Source organism: Choristoneura fumiferana, chromosome 10 (assembly GCF_025370935.1).
Source record: "Choristoneura fumiferana chromosome 10, NRCan_CFum_1, whole genome shotgun sequence".
In the NCBI taxonomy this organism is placed as follows: domain Eukaryota; kingdom Metazoa; phylum Arthropoda; class Insecta; order Lepidoptera; family Tortricidae; genus Choristoneura; species Choristoneura fumiferana.
The window spans coordinates 6,934,216-6,953,416 of NC_133481.1; the positions used below are offsets into that span (position 1 = coordinate 6,934,216).

A 19,201-nucleotide genomic window follows, 5' to 3' on the forward strand; every position below is an offset into this window, starting at 1 on the left:
GACATTGACATAAGGCGAATGTGTTTTTCCGAGCAATTTAAATCACGTTAGTCCTAAAAGTTTATACAGTGTTTGAAACAAACTCATGTTGCTATCTACTATAATGACTAATGTTTTTGCAAAAGAAGTACTTACTAGTGTTTTAATAAGAATGCGTTTAGGTCATGTTTGCACTCCGCAACATCTGGCGAAAATTAACATCATAGACAGCTCTGCATGCGAGTGTGGTTCGGAGGTAGGTGATCTGAACCACATAATATTTTATCTTGTCCACTTTATGACCGTGTTACTTTTTATAACAGTATTATATCACAAAGTATTCCATTACCAACATCCGTTCCCTGCTTACTTTCATCTAATAACCCATGTATCTATGCCTCCATTGCTTTCTACATTGTTTCTAATGATATTAAAATATAAATATGCTGCCTCTCATTATAATTTGTATTCACGTATAACTATTCCGTCCAAACCCGATCCTGATCCTAAACTTTCCTATCAAAATTCCGTAATATTTTTTGATTAAATTCCGCTCCGTTTCCTCACTTTGACATTGGCACAATCGTCGTTCTATCCGAACTTGTATATTGCCATTAAAAAAAAAAATGACATGCTATTGACATTACGGTAAAAAAATAAAAAATATTGACTTGACTGAAGTTATAAATTTGCAAAAAGTGAGTGGGCCAAATAAAAAGAAGTATTTTATTTCATCAAAATAAGAAAAATCGTATACTGAAAATTTTTCGTTTATGAATAACGTCTTAGTGATTCTTATATTTGTTATAGTCATGGCTTGGAGAAGTCATGGTGTAAATAATGCTGATTTAGTCCGCAATCTTCGAAGTGAGTACTATAAATTATAAAATATCTTTAATCATATTTGCTTTCAGTACCAGTATAGCATTTTGCACACAGCACGAATATTTGATATTAAATTTTGTTTTGATATACCTATAACAACTATTTTAAGAACACTTCAGTTTCAGTATATTTAAGCTACAGTGGCGAACTAAGCTCGTCAGAGGCCCGGGGCGGGCGGCAAAGCTGAATGAGGCCCCCAGCTTTAAAAAAAATGTAGTTCCAAAATTCTAGCTCCAATTATCAATTTCAGTTAATATTAATATGTCAATGGAGTAAAAAATTTATTAAATTTATAAACTATTACCAATAAATAAAGTTTATGATTAATTTCAGAAAATGGCATCATTAAGTCTGATGCAGTTGCTAATGCCATGAGTTTAGTGGACCGTAAAAACTACTGCCCTTATGCTCCATATCATGATTCCCCTCAGTCCATTGGGTTTGCGGCCACCATCAGTGCACCACATATGGTGAGTTCCTTGTCAACTTAAATGTTTAGTAACTGGGTATTCGAGTGATGTTCAGGCAAAACTCGATAACGCGTGTTGGCACAAGAGACCAAGCTGGATTGAGTGTTCGCCTCTGGAAACTCCTTAGCAAATTTCATTGAAATTGCAGGAGCCATTTCCAAAATCCCTGAAATTAATATGCAAAAACTCCTTGTTTAATATATATGCAACCACACAATTCATTATGCTTGTAACCAGTAGCAGCATTTTTTTGCTTTGTACAAAAAACTGTTTATTAAGAGAGAACCTAACCAATGGGATTAATCGCTAAGTGTTGTAAGTGGGCTTAGATCAAGAATCATAATGTCTATTATACAAGCCACAAGTATGTGCATTCGAGGCATGCATCATACATTCAGATCCATCATATGGACTGACCCAAAACCAGCAGTGTACATGCCTGCCCCAGCCACTGAATAATTTTGAAAAAAAATTTGTCTTTAAAGTTTTCTCATAAGCCGTCATGTTATATTGTTTGTTTACTTATTTAGTACAATAAAGAGTTTGTTACCACCTTATCACACTGAAAACCTGATTGCTGGGTTCTTGGCTCTGAATGTGTTAAAGATGCTAAAACAACACTATGTAACATATAAATGATAGACTTCTTTAATATTTTACTACCATAACTAGCCGTTACCCGCGGCTCTGTCCAAGTACAATTCGGTTTTCACTAAACCGTGGAAACTAAATAAAACTAAATCAGTTCAGCGGATAAGACATGATGAAGTAAAAAACAGACAAACATACTTACAAACTTTCACATTTATAATACATATTAGTGGAATGGTAATGGCCATATAAGGTCAGTGTAATTTACATTAACACTATAGGCATATTATTTGCAGGCTGCTCATGCCACATCACTGGTTAAAGTTATGTTAAAATAGTATGTTAATATATAAAGTATCTTTATTTACAGCATGCTCATGCATTGGAAAGACTTAAAAATCAGTTGGTGCCTGGAGAGAAAGCATTGGATGTAGGGTCTGGTTCCGGCTATCTTACTGCATGTATGGCCCACATGCTAGGTGAAAAAGGTCGGGTTGTGGGAATAGAACATATCCCTGAACTAGTCAAACTAGCCACCAAAAATATTAATCAAGACAACCCTGCTCTGCTGGCAACAGAGCGCATTAAACTTGTTGGTGGGTATAGTTATATGTTCTGGGTAGGTTATTATATCGTCGCTACTTTGATAAAAGCTGGTATCTCAAAATCCATGATCTTTCCGAGTGAACTTGATGAACATTGCTTTAAGGGTCATATTTGCTGACATATTGATTTGAGATACGAGATTTTTTCAAAGTAGTGACGATATTTATATTAGTCTTTAAGGTATTTATTGTATGGGCCATGTTTCATGTTGAGAATAATTTTCTTTATTAAACATAACTTTCTAACAATAACTTAAAAGATTTAAATTAAAAAGATAGAACTATATACAAATGTTGTCTGATATAAATAATTTATTATTATTGTTTCAAATTTATAAAGAAAACAAAAAATTCTAACCAATATATATATATATACTATACTAACTAATATATATATACTGCCACCCTATGCCAAAAGGCGCTATCTGAAAAAAAAACACTCGAGTTATTAATACTATTGTGTAGCTTATAAGTAACATTCGCCATCACATGGCGTAACCGACAGAAAAGCGTTTTTTTTTTGAGAGAGTGCCTTTCGTTTAAGGAGGGCAGTAAGTATATTAATCTCGAAGGTGATACACCATTGCAGTCACTTGGTCGGAACCATACAATAGCCCTTTATAGCATTAGGCACACAATTTTATATGATCTTGTTGCTTAATACAAAAATTAATAGTGCCTAGCCTATACATACTCATATTAAAAGTGAAAAAAATTCAAGCAAAACATTTAAAAAGACTTATTTGCTGTAAGGTGGCGATGGACGAGCTGGCTATGAACCAGAAGCCCCCTACAATGCCATACATGTTGGAGCGGCTGCACCCAGTTTGCCTCAAGCGGTATGTAATATGTATATGATTAAGTATAGTTTTTTGAATAAGCATGACAATGTTATTTTCAAACCATTTGCAAGTTAAATGAAAGCGTGTAAAAAAAATATTATTTTGACTGACTGACAACACTCAGCTGGTAAATAAATCCAGTTATTTTTTCATCTCACGCCTTTTTGAACTTCATGCATTGTACAGAAACTTATGTGATTTCGAGGTTTTGACTAGGGAAAGGAAAGAGAATGGACTGTATGATGAATAGAATTCGAAAGCGATAAAGGGGAGAAAGATTGAACGGGTTGGAGCCAAAGTATTGTCAATTGGGGATATTCTATTCATGAATTACGTCACATAGTCACATATTTAGGGGAGGCAGGGGAGGGTCCAGCGAAATGTATGGATGGCCCGGGGTCTCAAACTATCTCCTTACCAAACTTCATCTAATGCAATTTCAAACCTTCATTCAGTTATTTGCTGCGGCCCGCCTTTAGCTTATAATCCGTGCGAGTGGTTCCTCGTCCTAATAATAAGTCTATGCATGCCTGATCTAAATCGATTCAGTGATTTAAACCTGAAGAGGCAGCAAATAGAGAGTGTTACTTTCGCATGTATAATATAAGTACCTAAGGATTAGAAAAATAGGCTAAAAATCAGTTTAGTGTGCGAAAAGGACCGCGATTGCCAAAAGTTGGTGACTCTTTGTCTGCTGTCAAGGAATCCTGAAGCGTCAGCAGCGGGCGCTATTGGTTTAATGTTTTCAGCTTTTCCAGACTTCAGTACTTATGTTAACTTACTTTGTGTCACTGTATGCCTTTGGATTACAGTCTTATGGTATGCAGGCAATTTTCAGGACCAGCCATCAGCACTTTACATAGAAATAGCTGCTGCCTGCCTGCGACTCCGTCAAAAATGTATTATTTATTATTTATATTTCAATCTATCACAATACCAAATTTTATCTGAATCAGTAGAAAAGTATAAATTTTATATATTTAAAATTGCAACAATCAGTGTAACAAATACTTAGAAATGAAAATAACGCTCAGCTGACTATTTATCAACAACAAAGATAGTATTCAAAATGAATTTTATTGACATTTTGAAATAAATATATTTCCAGCTCATTGCGCAGTTGAAGCCTGGAGGTAGACTAATAGTGCCTGTCGGCCCTGAGGGTGGAGAGCAACATCTGACGCAGGTAATATAATAATAATAATAAAATAATACCAGATATCAGCTCTACACACACATGTCTGCTTTGAAAAACAATAATGTTAAGTATTGAAAAATATTAATAATGAATTTATGTATGATAACCTGTTACCCGCGACTCCGTCCGAGTAGAATTCGTTTATTAGTATCCCGCGAGAACTATGCATTTTTCCGGGATACAAACTATCCTATGTCCTTCCCCGGGACTCAAACTATCTGTACCTATACCGAATTTCATCTAAATCGGTTCAGCGGTTTAGACGTGATGAAGTAACAAACAAAGAAAAAGACTTACTAACTTTCATATTTATAATATTACTAGCTTTTACCCGCGGCTTCGCATGCGTAAACTATTCGGTCTGGTAGTTGCAATTGAAATTTTCGGGATTTTACAAAATTCCCCTGGAAATTTCCAAAATTTATATCGTGGTCTTCATTGAGGTTGTGTTGTGATTAACTGTACAAAATTCAAGACTCTAAACCCAGTGCTGAAATTTCAAATATTTTCCCTATCCAAATTCAAATTAAAAATTATTTATTCAGTAAATAGGCCGCAATGGGCACTTTTACACGTCATTTTTTAAACTACCAGCGCTTTCGGAAAGACCATCATTGCCAAGAAGAATTCGCCGCAAGAAACTTGGCAAAAAGTCATTTTTTCAAAATAAAATAATTACAAATAAAATACTTAAAAACTACAGTATACAATTAAAGCAAAAAATACAAAAATAATAATATTAATAATACAGGGATGTATGGGGTCCCTTAGTTACAAAACTATCCCGTGGGAATATCGGGATAAAAAGTAGCGTGTGTGTTATTCCAGACGTCCGGCTATCTACATACCAAATTTCATGCCTCTAAGCCTAGTGGTTGTTATTTCGAGATTTTATCCCTAAGTATCCCGTGGGAATTTCGGGTCAAAAAGTCGCTCACGTGTTATTCCAGACGTCCAGCTACCTACCAAATTTTATGACTCTAAGCCCAGCGGTTATTATTTTGAGATTTTATCCCTATCCCGTGGGAATATCGGGATAAATAGTAGCCTATGTGTTATTCCAGAGGTCCAGCTACCTACATACTAAATTTCATGGCTCTAAGCCCAGCGGTTGTTATTTCACGATTTTATCCCTATCCCGTGGGAATATCGGAATTAAAAGTATGCTAAGTTTTAATCTAGGTTATAAACTAACTTTTCGCCAAATTTCATCCAAATCCGTCCAGCCGTTTCAGCGTGAAGAAGTAACAAACATACTCACTCCCTCACTCACTCACAAACTTTCACATTTATATATTAGTAGAAGATTGGGATATGATGATCTGCAAGAGCAGGGACGAAATAAATTGAACGAAAGTAATGTCACTTGTCATTGTGATTGCTGTTCTTATACAGGGGCCTCTTGAACAAACAGATACTTAACAATTTCACTTATCAATTTATTCATGCTGGCATGTGATATATCATTTATAAGAAACTTTTAGTAAGAGCTGTGTCATGTTCATGTTTTTAGGTGGACAAAGCTGCCGATGGGACCACCACAGTGAAGAAACTCATGGGTGTAATCTATGTACCATTGACGGACAAAGAAAAGCAGTATCGTGAGTGACCTATTTACAATGTACTTAAGTACACCATGTTGTTTTGCCTGGGGGCTATACTTTGCTGTATAATACTAGACCTTATGGGCGTTGTTGATGTAGTGTCGTGGGCCCCCAGAAATTGAAAAACTAAACACAAACAACCCAGGGATATAAAGTATTATTTATCCATCCCTGTGCGTAATAAACGTCGATTACATAAAAACCTGCGAGTAGTACCTACACAGATTACCCCAGTACCTATTATCGAATGAAAATCAAAAATCTACCGTAATAAAATTGCAATGGCATTAAATGGATTGTGACACAACAGAGGAAATATTAACAAGACTGGAAATATAAGGGTTAAGTTTTGATACAAAACATATATAGTTTCAGTTAAATAGCAATTTCGTTACAGTACACATCTGTTTTGCTTTTCATTCACTACATTTTAATGTCACAAAAGCATCCAATTGGATATCAGATCGTCTACTTTCGATGCTATCCTATTACTAAATATCCAGTCCCTAAACGTTTTTTCTCTGTTTCGGCGGAAAGATGATGCGAGTCAATCAGTGTTTCGGGGTTAAATACCGAATTTCTCGACAGGCTGTCCATGTCCAGTAAGTAAATGATTATCCGGTCAGAGCTAGATAAATCGGCTTAAGTGGGGCTCGATTCCTTGGCCGATGACATAGTATTTAAAATAATTGTAATTATAAAATTTTCATCTTTATTATTTTTTTTAACTGCGTGTACAGCCAAGGGCAAAGATATCGACACGGCCAAAGTTACAAAAATATGTATACACGACTTTATGCACTTAACATTAAGGCTGTGTATACATATTTTTGCAACTTTGGCCGTGTCGATATCTTTGCCCTTGACTGTACACCTGTAAAGGTAGGGTTAAGAGAAACTTAAGTTTAAGCATATGTAACTGCAATCTAAAACCTTAATTCGTACGCAATAAATTTCATTTCATTTGGTTAAATTTTAGGTTTATTGAGAGCCAACTATTGGAAGATATTTAATTTTTTCTTAACTTCTGTAATTGAGATACCTTAGGTCCATTTTTTTATGCCATGGTTACAAAGACCTTCTGAGTTAAAATATCACAAAATGAGACCTGGCGAAATATAATGTTTCTATATTTTAATTCTGGCAAACAAAATCGGACTAAAGGTGTTACAATTACCGACTCTCAGATCTAATGGTATCTCAAAATTCATTTTGATGAGATACCTTTAGAACTAGAGTATGTAATTCGTAACTCGTATGTAGGCGACTTTGCTCGCTAATCCTGCCGTGAAGCAGCAGTGCTTGCACTGTTGTGTTTCGGAGTGGAGAGTAAAACAGCCGGTGAAATTACTGGCACTTGAGGTATCCCATCTTAGGCCTCTAGGTTGGCAACGCATCTGCAATATCCCTGGTGTTGCAGATGTTTATGGGCGGTGTTGATCTCTTACCACCAGGAGATCCACTTGCTCGTTCGCCATCCAGCCAAATATAAAAAAGGGTATGATCTATCTAGCTACGACGGGATAGTTAGGTACTTCCTAATGGACACATGTATATTCTATTCTGTACAATTTTAACTTAGGTAATGTCAAGAAAGCCAAGTTTATTGATTACATTTTCAACATTTTTACATCCAGTTGAACATAAGCAAGTTTTAGAAGGCGAGATGACACACTTCTATGATGAATATGCTTTTGATCACGACAAGGATGAATACTTCTTACGTAATTAGTTTATTTGAGATTGATCGAATTTAGCAGCAGTTTGTGGGATAAATTGTAAATATGTACTAAGATATTGTATTGGTTACTAAAGTGCTGTACTTCTATCTTACCAATAACCATTGGTTTTCTGTTTGGAGCATTTGTAGTTGTTATATACGGAGAAAACTATAGGCTTGAAGCCATGATAGATTTCGTATAAACAAAAATATTGCAGTTGGCATTTTTTCGTTTGTGGTCTTGTCTTTCGAAAATGTAAATACCTACTGCTACTTCTATCGCTTTAATTCGGAATGTGTCAAATCGGATTATTCTCAGTAGTTCCTTTGCTGTACAAAAAAGGAGAATTATTACTATGAAAAGAAAGGAACTCTGCAATTAATCCGTCAAATCTCAAACCCTTTATTGGTAAAATAGGAGTAATATTACAGTATGTATAACAGTATAATTAATTGACAGATCAATCCATCACGCTCAATTGCAATAAGAGTAGAGCTGTTTTTGAAGCATTAAACGAGTGTTAGGTTAATTGTCCGTGACCCAGATGTTTTGAGTGAGACTTTGGGAGTATGTATAAATAATAATCGTCACTACTTAAAAAAAAACTCGTACGTCATAATAAATAATTTTCTGAGTGAACTTTATGAACATTTTGTCAAGGTTCAACTTTGTTGATATATTGATTTTAGATACGAGATTTTTTTCAAAGTAGTGACGTAATGTCGTCGTATACCTACGGCCAGGGGCTAGGGCTCGGAAACGTTTTTAACAGTTGTTTACACAATGTTTTACCTGGAACGAGAATGAAACGGAATAATTTAGAAAACCTGGTTTTAATAGCTTCGAGGTCAAGGCTGAACTACCGACGACAAATTCGTTCGAAATATTTCGTTCATTTATATAATCATTTCTGCGTTCTGCGTAGCACGTTAGTTTTATTAAAGATGAATAGCAGTCCATGAAACAACAAAAATAAATAAGAAAGTTTGAAAACGTTTTAATAACCGGAAACGATTGTGATTTTAAGCCGGTTATAACGTTTATAACGCGCCGAATTATACCCGACTCGCTCGTGCACGCTCGTCCGTAGTTTCTGAAATCATTGCAAGGTGGCGCGCGGCTCGCCGCCACGCGCCGCTCGGGACGCGCGGCCCGCGCCGGAATGAATGACAGTTCGCTATAGCTCGCATAGCGAGTCGTTGCTCTTTCGCCGCGAATATATTTACCTCCGTCTTATGTGGCCCTCATTTCCTTAACTTACATGTGCTCTTGTGTGTATTGATGCCTCTTATACATAATTGTGACTGTTGTGTAATGTTTTTATGGATAAACGTGTTACCAACTGTTATACGTTTTCTATAACCTTTCCAACAAAACCGAAACAAATCGATTCATAGATATTTAAAGAACGAAATTGTTTCGCTAAGTATTCCGATATCCGACTCCGAGCCCTGTCTATGGCAGCTTGAGTCATAATTATGAACTGTTATTATTTTATTATAGACTAGTTGTTTATATACTCAGCGGCACAAAATTTGGCCCACTCTCCATCCATACAAAATTACCTTTTAGGTACTGCATACATTTGAAGGCCAGATTTTTTAGCCGCTCAGTATATTTTTGCAATTCGTAGTAAGTACTCTGTAAGACCAATCAAGTCTGTAAAGCCAAGTAAGAAATGCAGCTTCGTTTCCATCACAGGGCAGTTGCAATTAAATTTTTTGTAATTTCATTTTGCAAGAGTATAAGCACACAATTTAATTTTAAAAGACACGAATGTAATGATTCAGATGAACGAAAATCAATAAGTAGACATAAAAAAAATGAAAATGTATGTACCTATATAAGAATGGCTCTCGTTCTCGCACGATGATGAGTAAAGTTAGTTTATAGATTTCATTATTATAATGAAATCAGAATTTTCCAAAAATTTAATGAATCATAATGTTTATAATAGAATCAATTTACGGTGATTCCTTCAACTTAACTGTATGTAAGCTCAGTAAAAAAACACTGACTTTTAAAAACCATTCTTAGAGCTGAATTGACAAGATTTCATATTTCTAAGACTATAATTTGATTCGTTCTCTGTATTCTGTTTGGAAAGAAAAAGACGCTGATATTTTTAAAATTTCGCTACGATTATTAATTAATTTATTACAATTATTTAAAAATGTGCTTATTCTAAAAGGGCATAACTCCAAAACTACCACACAATAGACTAATTACTTTTGTCTAGTCTCTATTAAAAAAAAAGATCATGTAAATCTGACGTAGACGTTGTCAAAATTATGACAGCTCCTTTTTCTGGTGAAAAAGGCAAAGGAAACATATCTACTCTGCGGTAGTTTTGGCAAATGCGGATATATTTTTATTTTTTTTGTATTTTTTTAAATATGGAGAAATAAATTATAATAAATATTTTCCCATGTTCAGGAGTCAAAACTCTTTCGATTCCTGTAGTAATTTACAGGTGTTAAAAAAATGAAAACTTGTCAATTTCGCTGCCCGTGAGGTCATAAATCATTTTCCGATCAAAATTTCCGGCACGGTCCAGGTTTCGGCTGAAACCGAAACTTATTTTGACACTTTAATTGAAAATCAAGTTTGAATAGGTAGTATGTTAAAACCTTATCTATTTTTACACGACCTACAGGCAGTTAATACATGTCAAATAAATAAAACACGAATAAAAATGTGTCGCTATAAAGACGTCTGCTGGACATAGGCTTCCCACAACTAGCAATTACGTTTAGTATACCCCAATGACGTAAAGGTAACAGGAGTTTTGACGAAGCCGAAGTTTTGGTTAAGAATTGGTCGAAACTGAACCTTCAGTTAGTCACTACAGTCCGTTCGCGTTAAGAATGCAGTGAATCATCAATGTACGCCGGCCTAGCCAGGCCTAATAACCAATCAAATCGTTCCTAATTTAATTAGAAAGTCAAGTTCGCAGTGCCAGTTAAACGCATGCTCTCGAATGCAACGGTTGTGTCCTGTCCTTTATGTGCTAACTGAATTAAGTTGCACTGATGACTCACTGTATTCTTAACGCGAACGAACTGTAGTTCCTAGCAAGGGGCGCATGTGACGCACCAGAACGCTCTATTGTATATGCTTCTCGCTCCTACATGCTGTGGTGAGCAGCGAGATTTTGATACTGCTATTAGAAAGCTAGTGTCAAGTTGCGATTCTTTCTTTATGGCCACCTTTCAATGCAAGCGGAGAGGACTCCTTGCACTGAATAGAAGTCATAAGCTTGTTACTTCGGTACGCTCAGTCCGTTGCCTCCGTTTCTGCTCATTACCCTTTTTAGATGAAAGGCAGGACAGGCATCATACTTGAGTAGAATGATTGTAATGAATTAAGTCGTTCATTAAAATTTTAAATAGTTTATTAGGGGTGTTAAAGCGACTTAAATAAGTAAGTTACTCTTATTGATTTGGTATCTCTGTTTTAGGTTCTTGGCGTTAATCAATTTACGACGTACATTAAAAAAGGGCGCCTGAACCTTGAATTTAACTTTGATTTGAATCTATCTTTTTGACATATATTAATATTTAAAATAATTTTATTATTGTTGTCAATGCTCATGTGGGATAGACAACTAGTTTTTATTATGACTTTCTATTGTTATTAATACATATTATTTACATATTATAAATAAAGTTTATTTAAATAATGTTACGTCTTTTTACTTCTAAACAATTTGCCTGTAAATTTCTTTTTACCAAACGGCTTATCGTCCTTGCCGGCGTCGGCAGGTTTTGCTTTTACGTGCAGTACTGAGTACAAAGTGTCTGCTTCATTTTTATTTTCAATTATCTGTCCTAGCTCCTCCTGAAATAATAAAAAGATAAATAAATAAGACTTCATTGCCGGTAGGTTCATACCACAAATATTGAAAAGTTAAAGTTAATGGCACGGCAAAGTAACAAAACAGATGGGAACACACACACACACGCACACACACACACACACACACAAACTTTCGCATTGATAATATTAGTAGGATTAGGAATTATGAAATTTGGATAATTTGATTAGGATATTTTAAAGGAACGCAATTAATAGATAATTAATTAATAGTTAATTTAAAAAAAAATATTGAATGCCAAAAACTAGCTGGTTGTGCTGGTTCGATTATAAAATACCTAATTGTAACAACTATCTGTGATGTAGCCACAATCTAAAATAATAAAATAATTGAATTTGAATATTTTACTTAGTAAAAATGTTGCCATGTTCAAGACTTTTATGTCAAAAATGTGATATTTAGATACAAAAGAATGTCATGCCTTCATACGTTTAGTTTCTACTTTTTTGTGTCGCACTCCGTAAAAAGTGTAGGTAGTGTAGGGACGATTTAATAACAAGTAAAATCACGCCGTTAGTTCTAAATTCTCGAAGAAAGCATCAGTTCCATTATTAAAGTTTATTAGGCTCAGGCATGAAATCTCTGTTTTCCTAAAATGTACAATTCCCAAAACGTCTGCGTTTTCACAATGTTAGCACTTCTATTATGTCAGCTTTCTCAAAATGTCTGCTGTTTAAAATGTGTACAATCTCAGGAAGTCGTCTATTTATAATGTTGACATTCCTATAATATTAGCATTACCATAATTTCTGCTTTCCCGTTATGTTCACTTTTTTTAAATAGGCTATAGTCTTGTTATGTTTGTTTTCACGGTGTACTGCCTTTTCGGCGAAATATGTTTCGCCAAATTTCACTTAGCAACCAATCTTTCGCCAAAGTTTCATTTGGCAAACAATTCGTTGGCATAACTTTACTCCGCATTTTTCTTATTACGCAACAATTTTATATTGCAAAATTTTACTTCATCACACTTTTATGTGGCAAATAATTATGTAGCAAATGATTGGCTTAGGCGAATAACAAATTGTCAAATAACATTTGGCCAATTTTTATATTGCAAAGTTTTACTTTAAAAATTGTGCGAGCGAGCGAAGCGAGCGAGCAAGACGGCTCGGAGCAGAAGCGACTTGGATAGTTTAGGTTCAGAAGGCTAAGGCCTTAGCCTTCGATGTTAGGTTTTTTTTATAGCAGCCAGGATAACTGCCACTAGGAAAGTAGGTTGTATGCCATTCAATATGTTGCTAAGTTAAGGTATGCCAATCAATACGTTTGACCAAAACATAAACGACATCTTAAAAAAATCCCAGGTAATCATTTGCATAATAATAATTTATCAAATGATTAGTTGGGAAATGATATCAGTGCGAAATGTTGACTTAGGAAATAACATTTCGCCTAAATAAAAATATGGGATAAATAGTTTGGGAGCTAATAATTTGCTAAATAATTTTCGCCGAATCATTAGTAAACCGTTTTCCCATAATAATAATGTTATTTTCAAATCAATGTTCTAAATGTAAAAGGTTTAATTGCTTGCATGCTTACTCTTTGATAACATAAATATCTATAACTAATATAAAATTACTGTCATTCAAGATTAACATTAATGAATAATGACGTTTAGATGAAATTTGATTGTTTGAAGACCATTGTAAGCGACGCAGGCGACAGAGGAAAGAAGGGTGCGGGGGGCAGGGCGGGCCGCCGCTCATTAGATCTCAGATGCGAGCCGAACCTACCGCACGCAAATTTGATTATTATTTTTTAATTTCTCCTGTAACTTTTCTTTTCATAATAAATTCAGTTCTCTGATTTGACCACTTTTTGCTGCACATTCGAAAACCTCCTTTACATTTTGGTCTTCGAACCGGAACGTCTATGATCAGAACACCAGCCAAAATGGTCAGCACACGGAGTTCTACCAAACGGGAACAAGAAAGGAAAAACGAGATGGAACAAAATCAGGAAGTTATTATAAACCAGCAACAACAAACGCCGCAAATTGGTAATGAAGAAAAGAAGAATCCAGATAAAACAGTTATTTTAGAAGTGGGTAGTATTAAATCTGAACAAAGAAAAAACGCAGAACCAAAACCTAATTGTTCTCGCAAAACTAACGATTCTGGATCGAAGAAGTCATCATCATCTGCTGTGGCACGCAAGAAGAAGCTGGAACTGGAAGCTGCGGAAGCAAAAGCGCGCATCGAAATGGACTTGATTGAAAAAAGGTTACAATTAGATCTCGTAAAAATTGATGAAGAATACAGTTCACACGCGGAATCGGATCGAGCATCCACTAGAAGTGAAGTAGAGAGGTGGCTGGAGCGCAGTCAGCAGGAACAGGAAGCACCGCATACCCACGACCATGGAACCACCAGGGGTTCGCGGTGTCCGTCGGCGGCAGTAGCAACCGGCACTGATGGGCCAGTTCAACAGCTAGTGGCAGCACTGAAGGAATTAGTGTCCACCTCATCTACTGAAAATCAACAAACAAAATTGCTTAGCCGCATCAGTACGCCGAAAGAACTGCCCGTGTTCGCCGGTGACCCCATGGATTGGCTGCAATTCAAACAGGCTTTCGAAGAATCAACTAGAGTGTGTAGTTTCAGTGAAATTGAAAATATGTGGCGGCTGAGAAAATGCCTACGAGGTCCCGCAAAAGATTGTGTTGCAGCACTACTTATGAGCGGCACATCATCTGGAACAGTAATGTCGACCTTGGAGCTGCAATTTGGGAACCCAGACGTTATTCTTACAAAAATTCAGCTTGAAATTAAAAAACTACATCCTCTGCCACAGGAATATCACAAAGAAATTGTGACGTTTGCCATAAAAATTAAAAATTATGTGGCAGCTGTTCGTGCACTTAACCGCACAGAATACTTACACGGAATTAATATAGTGTCAATAATACTGTCAAAATTACCTACAGTATTATTACCTAAATGGACAGATTACAGTTACCGGTTAATAATGCAAGGAACTAAATCTAAATTGGATATTCTTGCCGAATTTCTCCACGAAGAAGCTGTAAAAGTGTCAACATGCAGTGCTACATTATTACAACCACGTTCAGACTTTAAGCGAAGGAACTTTGATAATGGCGCATATCAATCGCAAACTTTTTTGTTGCAAACTGAACAGAATTTTGAAAAATGTCGCTATTGTCGTTTATCGAAACATAAACTAACCGAATGCAAGAAATTTAAAAAGTCACTACGTAAAGATCGGTGGCAACATGTGAAACGCTTCAGTTTATGTTACAAATGTTTGGTGTCACAACATGACAGACAGACATGCCCCGCCGCGGCTTGCGACGCGGAAGGATGCGGTCAACCTCATCACCGGCTTCTACACTACGTGCCTTCTCAAAATTCGCGTCAAGAAGACAGTGGCAGTGGTACAGAACAAGTGTTAGAACAAGACAATCAGACTGAAACTGTGACGCACATAAACATTAATAAGTGCCAAGTGTTATTAAAAGTCGTGCCCATAAACATCTATGGACCTAACGGAATAATTCGCACGACCGCGCTTCTAGACGACGGTTCATCAGTGTCACTAATAAGTACAGCACTCGCCGCTCAGGCCGGAGTGCGCGGGCGCCGCGAGTGTTTACGTGTGCGTGGAGCCTGGGACAGTAATGAACTCGTTTGTGATACTCAGCTGATCGACCTCTCGATATCTAACAACGCCGGAACAATGTTTACGATCAGTGCACGTAGCGTAAATAATCTGAACTTACCAAAACAGAACTTAAGTTTAGTGAATTGTGATACCTACCCACATCTGCAAAAAATAAAAAGTGATTTAAATAACAGACTTTTAAAGCCCGAAATACTTATAGGGCAAGACAATTATCATTTAATTGTACCATTGGAAATCATGATGGGGAGCCCGCGCGAGCCCTGCGCCACACGCACTCCGCTCGGCTGGTGCGTCCACGGAATGGTACCTGCGCAGGCCTCGTCATCCAGGGGTGCACATCACTCAACAATGTTTATAACAAATTCTACTGAAAATGCGTCACAAAATAACCAAATTCTACACGAGATTCACGATGACCTTCGCCGATTCTTCTCTATCGATTCAATGGGTGTAGCTGCTAAAATCCGGCAGAACTCGGAGGACGTACGGGCCCAGGAACACCTGGAACAAACCTCTGAACTAATCGATGGCCAGTGGTACGTCGGCTTACCATGGAAAGATGAACAGTGTGTTACGGTTAACTCTTACCCTACGGCGTTGACTAGACTCAAGGGTGTTGAACAAAAAATGAAAAAAGATGACAAATATGCACAAAGGTATATAGAACGCATACAACATTTATTTGACAACGATTACGCCAAGCCGCTGGAAGACCTAAGTATCACACCTAAAACCTGGTACTTACCCCACTTCGGCGTTGACAACCCTAACAAGAAAAAATTGAGACTGGTCTATGACGCAGCAGCAAAAACAGAGGGCTTATCGCTAAACGATTACCTGCTCAGAGGGCCAGATCTTTTAATGTCACTAATGGGAATAATGCTACGGTTCCGTGAAAATAAAATAGCTATCACTGGAGACATAAGAGACATGTACCTACGAGTTAAAATTAAATGTGAAGATCAGCACGCCTTCCGGTTTTTATATCGAAGTGAACCTAACGAACCTGTACATACCTACATAATGACATCGCTAATATTCGGCGCGAACTGCTCACCTTTCATTGCGCAGTTTATAAAAAATAAAAATGCACAGCGGTTCGAATCATCTATGCCGGCCGCTGCTAAAGCTATATATACGCAACATTACATGGATGACTACATCGACAGTCTACCTAGCGAGCAAGAAGCGAAACAGCTGATGCGTGACGTCACATATATTCACAAACAAGGCAACTTTGAAATATGCAACTGGAACTGCAATAGAGAGAAACTAATCAACGACACATCAAAAGAGACTCTCGTTGCTAATGAAGTAAGGTTCAAAGTCGACCAGCAATACAAGGGCGAGCGCACACTAGGATTATTATGGCAGCCCGCCGAAGACACTCTCGGGTTCGATGTTTCGTTGAAGAAAATACCAGAATATGTAACCAATGGAAAACAAAGGCCAACGAAAAGAGACATTTTACGTGTTGTGATGTCGATTTTTGACGTGTATGGATTTTTGTCGCCTTTCACCATAAACGGAAAAATAATTTTGCAAGAAGCTTGGCAATTACAAATAAACTGGGACGAGCCCGTACCGGAAGTAATTTATAACAAATGGATAAAATGGATTAATCAATTAAAATCAATGAATGAAGTAAGACTACCTAGACATTACCAAGCCGCTGCGAGTGCGAGCGAGACAGCTAGTGACTCAGTTAGCAACGAGCCGTGCGGCGGCGCACCTACTCTTGCACCGTCGAAACCTATTGTTGACTGCTATACTAACCTACAGTTGCATATATTTTGCGACGCATCGTTAAAAGCAATATGCAGCGTCGCGTACTGGAGATGGATTAATAACAATAACAATGTTCGCCTCGCATTCATCGCAAGTAAATGCCGCGTTGCGACGGTCAAACCTATATCAGTGCCGCGGATGGAATTGCAAGCAGCTGTTTTATCAGCTAGATTGGCTGAAACAATAATAAAAGAACATAGAATAAAACCGGAAAAACGAATTTTTTGGAGTGACTCAACTACAGTTCTTCATTGGATAAAAAACGATTCTCGTAACTATAAAACCTACGTCGCGAATCGTTTGGGAGAAATTGACGAACTTACACAGATAAGTGATTGGAGATATATACCTACTCACCTGAACGTTGCCGACGTTGCTACCCGAGAAGCATATACGCATGCGTTGCCAAACGAATGGATTTACGGGCCTTCATTTTTGCGAAACGACGAGAACGAGTGGCCGCAAGACAAAATCAACGCTGAAATAAATAAGGAACAATTGGAATGTGTATCTGTAATACACACAAAAAAGGAAGACTTACCCATTCCGGAACCAACTCGATTTTCATCTTGGCTACGTTTATTGCGAGCTACATATATAGTATTGAAGTTTGTAAACAAATGTAAACGACTTACCGATGAAGATGCTTCTATCATGGAGAAGGCGGAGAACTTACTTCTAAAAAATTCTCAAGCACAGTCATTTTATGATGAAATCTTGTTATTAAAAAATGGAAAAAGCATACCTAAAAGTAGTAAAATACTTACGTTAACACCTTACCTCGACGAACACGAAATCTTACGCGCCGGCGGCCGGATCGATGTCGCTGCTGACGTTGCACCTGAAACAAAAAGACCTATTATATTAGATGGGCGCGATTATATTTCACGACTGTTGGTGAAGCATTACCATGTACTCGCCGCGCATGGAAACCAGGAGACTATCGTGAATAACCTGAAACAGAAGTATTGGATAACCAGAATTAGACCAACAGTGAAAAATGTTTCTTCAAAATGCATGTTATGTAGAATAAGAAAATGCTCTCAAGAAATCCCTAGAATGGGTGACTTACCTGCGGCGCGGGTCGCGCATCACCAGCGTCCTTTTACATTTTGTGGAGTGGACTTATTTGGTCCAATGGAAGTCACGATCAAGAGGCGAAGGGAAAAAAGGTACGGAGTACTTTTTACGTGCATGACAGTAAGGGCAATTCACATAGAAGTAGTCAGCACGCTAACCTCTGACTCCTTCATAATGGCTCTTCGACGTATGGCTGCTCGTCGTGGTTGGCCTCAGAACCTGTTCTCAGATAACGGCACCAACCTGAAAGGAGCGGATACCGAACTGAAAAAATCAATTCAGGAATTGGATGAGGCGTATTTAAAAAATGAAACCATGAAATATGGAACCAAATGGACATTCATTCCAGCAGCTAGCCCCCATTGGGGTGGGGCGTGGGAGCGACTTATTCGCCACGTAAAGATCTGCCTGAAAACCGTGCTGAAAGAGCGCGCTCCACGAGAGGAAACCTTGAACACTTTATTAACTGAAGTGGAAAATATTGTAAACAGTCGGCCGCTAACACACGTGTCAGTAGAGCCTGGCAGCACTGAAACACTCACCCCTAACCACTTCCTTGTTGGTTCATCCTCTAATTTACCTCATATGGGTGCATTCAATGATACAGAGTTCTATTTAAGAAAACAATGGAGAATCGCCCAACGATTGGCAGATATGTTTTGGAATAGATGGACAAAAGAAGTGCTTCCTGATCTTATACCACGCAGAAAGTGGAATCAAGAAGCAAGACCCTTGCAAGTGGGGGATCTAGTTTTAGTTGTGGACCCAAACGGACCCCGAAGCACCTGGCCGCGAGGCCTTATTAAAGAGGTACTACCCGGCCGCGACGGTAGAGTGAGGGCTGTAAAAATAAAAACCAAGACTGGTGAACTTCTACGGTCGGCCGCACGCGTCGCTCGCTTACCAATTGCTG

General features: G+C 37.4%; 2 protein-coding genes across 5 annotated transcripts in view; one reads left to right on the plus strand and one right to left on the minus strand.

The window, feature by feature from the left end:
• The first annotated feature begins 139 nt into the window (after positions 1–139).
• Positions 140–11,578, plus strand: Pcmt (Protein-L-isoaspartate (D-aspartate) O-methyltransferase). 4 transcript variants are annotated; one of them, XM_074093291.1, is made up of 8 exons: positions 140–235; positions 790–846; positions 1,198–1,334; positions 2,296–2,521; positions 3,284–3,369; positions 4,481–4,558; positions 6,084–6,171; positions 7,812–9,603. In XM_074093291.1, exons 1-8 carry the CDS (start codon positions 217–219, stop codon positions 7,904–7,906), a joined length of 786 nt encoding a protein of 261 aa, XP_073949392.1. In that variant the 5' UTR covers positions 140–216; the 3' UTR covers positions 7,907–9,603. The 4 variants fall into 4 exon arrangements, with proteins under 4 accessions (XP_073949392.1, XP_073949393.1, XP_073949391.1 ...); XM_074093292.1 differs by lacking the exon at positions 140–235 and adding an exon at positions 312–677; XM_074093290.1 differs by lacking the exon at positions 140–235 and having other exon boundaries at positions 316–846.
• The window catches only part of LOC141431737 (DNA repair endonuclease XPF-like), a 35,154-nt gene continuing 27,224 nt past the window's right edge, over positions 11,272–19,201 (minus strand). Inside the window, exon 14 of the mRNA XM_074092913.1 lies at positions 11,272–11,735. Coding sequence (XP_073949014.1) covers positions 11,580–11,735 — 156 coding nt within the window. The 3' untranslated portion in view covers positions 11,272–11,579. The remainder of the gene's footprint in view (positions 11,736–19,201) is intronic.